Below are 2,278 nucleotides of genomic sequence, written 5' to 3'. Positions count from 1 at the left end.
TTCTTCTCTTAGATTTAGTTGTATGTATTTGTAGTTTTATGTATTAAATCCAGTATATTCACTTTTGATTGTCTCTGTTGATGCTCATGAATGAAGCCAGGTCATTTCAACCTTTTGATTTCGCTGCTATATGCTTTTAAACTGTTAAGTACTCGGATAGGAAATTATTCCTCTTGGCCAGAAGAAAAATCTCCTTTTAAGAGTTGATAAAAGATTGTACTGAAAAGTTTTGGTGAACATTAAAAAATGAACAATAACAATGAGTTGTTGAAAAAATGCCTAAGTTTAATCAATCATTATTGAAACAAATACAAATTTTAAGTAAAAGAGACACCAAATGAGACAGATCTCTCTCTTTACTGACTTATAAGAGCCAAAACATCTCGAGAGAAGAAGAGAAGTAAAGAAAGAATATTCTGCTGAAAAACAATGAAGAATGAGTTCAAATTAATATCGGATTCATGTTTCTCTTAAAGCGTTATGTCTCTTCTTCAGCTCCTGAACTGTGAGAGCACAAGAATACTTCATTTAAGAAACTCCTGCTTTCCTTCGTGAAAGAGAACTGAGTGATGGAAATTCATTACGAACATTAACACAAACTCCGGAAGATGATGTTTGTTTGTCGTGTCTCTCGCTGCAGCTGATCAGGACAGATTTCTATGGAAGAGATGCTTTATTGTGTCACGTTTGGTGTCACTGCTGGATCTGAAGATGATCTAGCTTGATCCGCTTCTTCCCAGTGTGAACTCTCATGTGAATCTTCAGCCTTGATTTAAATGTGATGTGTTTTTACACTTAGAGCATATGCGTTTTTTGGTTTGTTTTTCCTTTCTGGTTCATGTCCATCAGGTCTAGAAGAAACATTAAATCATGTGAGATTTCAAATGAATGACAAACGTCAAATGAAAAGAAAAGCTCAAAGTCAAGATCATGATGAGTTCAATAGTCATTTTAATCCCGTCAGATCTGATCGACAACTGCTGTGTCACGATTATGATCTATTTTAATGTCATGAAGATGATTTGTGTTATAAATCACTACAGGCTTGACATGTAATCTGTAAAATAAATGTGTAATCTGTAAAAAGATAAATTATGCAAAAAATGTAAAAATTTGTTGACAGACGGTCCTTTCACACCAAACGACAAACAAACATGTTGGACTAATGGTGTGTTCGCTGCACCTTATGTGCTTTAATTGGTCATGATTGACAATGTAAATCTGGTGAACATCAGAATGTTCTTCATTATCATGATGAATGAATGAATGAATGAATAAACACCTCTTTGTTCTTCAGTATCATGACGTTTCATTCTGCAGGTTCTGGATCACTGGATCTCTCTGTCCTCTCCTTCCAGATGCTTTCTGGTAGTTCAGACAAAAAACATTTAATTTATAACAGACATTAATAATAATTAATATTAATTAATGTTAGTGTGTTCTGGGCTAAATATCTGATCCGAAGGATGGTTAACAGTGTTGGGTTACAGGATGATTTGGCTGTGACTTACACAGAAGAGATTTTGTTGTTCAGCACATAAAGCTGAACTACTTACTGTGATCTCAGACTGCGGTGATGTGGTTTCTCCACTGCATGGATCTTCATGTGTTTCTTCAGGTCACTTTTAATAGAGAAACTCTTTCCACACTGATCACACGTGTGCGGCTTCTCTCCAGTGTGGATCCTCTCATGTGCTTTCAGATTTGATGACTGACTGAATCTCTTGTCACAGTGTGAACACATGTAAGGTTTTTCTCCAGTGTGAATTCTCTGGTGCCGTTTTAATTGGTTTGATGTAATAAAAGTCTTCTCACACTGAAAGCACATGTACTCTCTCACACCAGTGTGTATTTTCTCATGTTCCTTTAAACTACACGGCAGTGAAAAACTCTTTCCACACACAGAACATGAATATGGCTTCTCCTTCGTATGAACTCTCAGGTGTCTCTTCAGGTCTGATGACCCAAGAAATGTTTTGCCACACTGATCACATGTGAACGGCTTCTCTCCAGTATGAACTCTCATGTGAATCTCAAGACTTTGTTTGCTTGAGAATCTCTTTTCACACTGATCACATGTAAATGGCTTCTCCCCAGTGTGGATCCTTATGTGAAGCTCAAGACTTTGTTTGTGTGTGAAACTCGTCCCGCACTGACCACATGTGAACAGCTTCTCTCCAGTATGAACTCTCATGTGAATCTCAAAATGATGTTTGTTTGTGAAGCTCTTCCCACATTGAACACAATTGAATGGCTTCTCTCCAGTGTGGATCAACAT

At 36.9% G+C, this 2,278-nt stretch overlaps 1 protein-coding gene across 1 annotated transcript; it reads right to left on the bottom strand.

Annotated features, from left to right (window-relative positions):
- Positions 1-424: 424 nt before the first annotated feature.
- On the bottom strand, positions 425-2,278 carry LOC125268176 (gastrula zinc finger protein XlCGF49.1-like). The gene is made up of 2 exons (XM_048190267.1): positions 1,283-2,278; positions 425-851 (listed from the first exon to the last, which is right to left on the bottom strand). Exon 1 carries the CDS (start codon positions 2,276-2,278, stop codon positions 1,553-1,555), a length of 726 nt encoding a protein of 241 aa, XP_048046224.1. The 3' UTR covers positions 425-851; positions 1,283-1,552.

The sequence above is a fragment of the Megalobrama amblycephala genome, linkage group LG5 (genome assembly GCF_018812025.1).
Source record: "Megalobrama amblycephala isolate DHTTF-2021 linkage group LG5, ASM1881202v1, whole genome shotgun sequence".
Classification (NCBI taxonomy): domain Eukaryota; kingdom Metazoa; phylum Chordata; class Actinopteri; order Cypriniformes; family Xenocyprididae; genus Megalobrama; species Megalobrama amblycephala.
This window is presented reverse-complemented; position numbering and strand designations above follow the sequence as displayed.

What these genes read in the sequence shown, in the direction of transcription:
- LOC125268176 (XM_048190267.1), bottom strand. Translation starts at nt 2,278, where the DNA reads ATGTTGATCCACACTGGAGAGAAGCCATTCAATTGTGTTCAATGTGGG.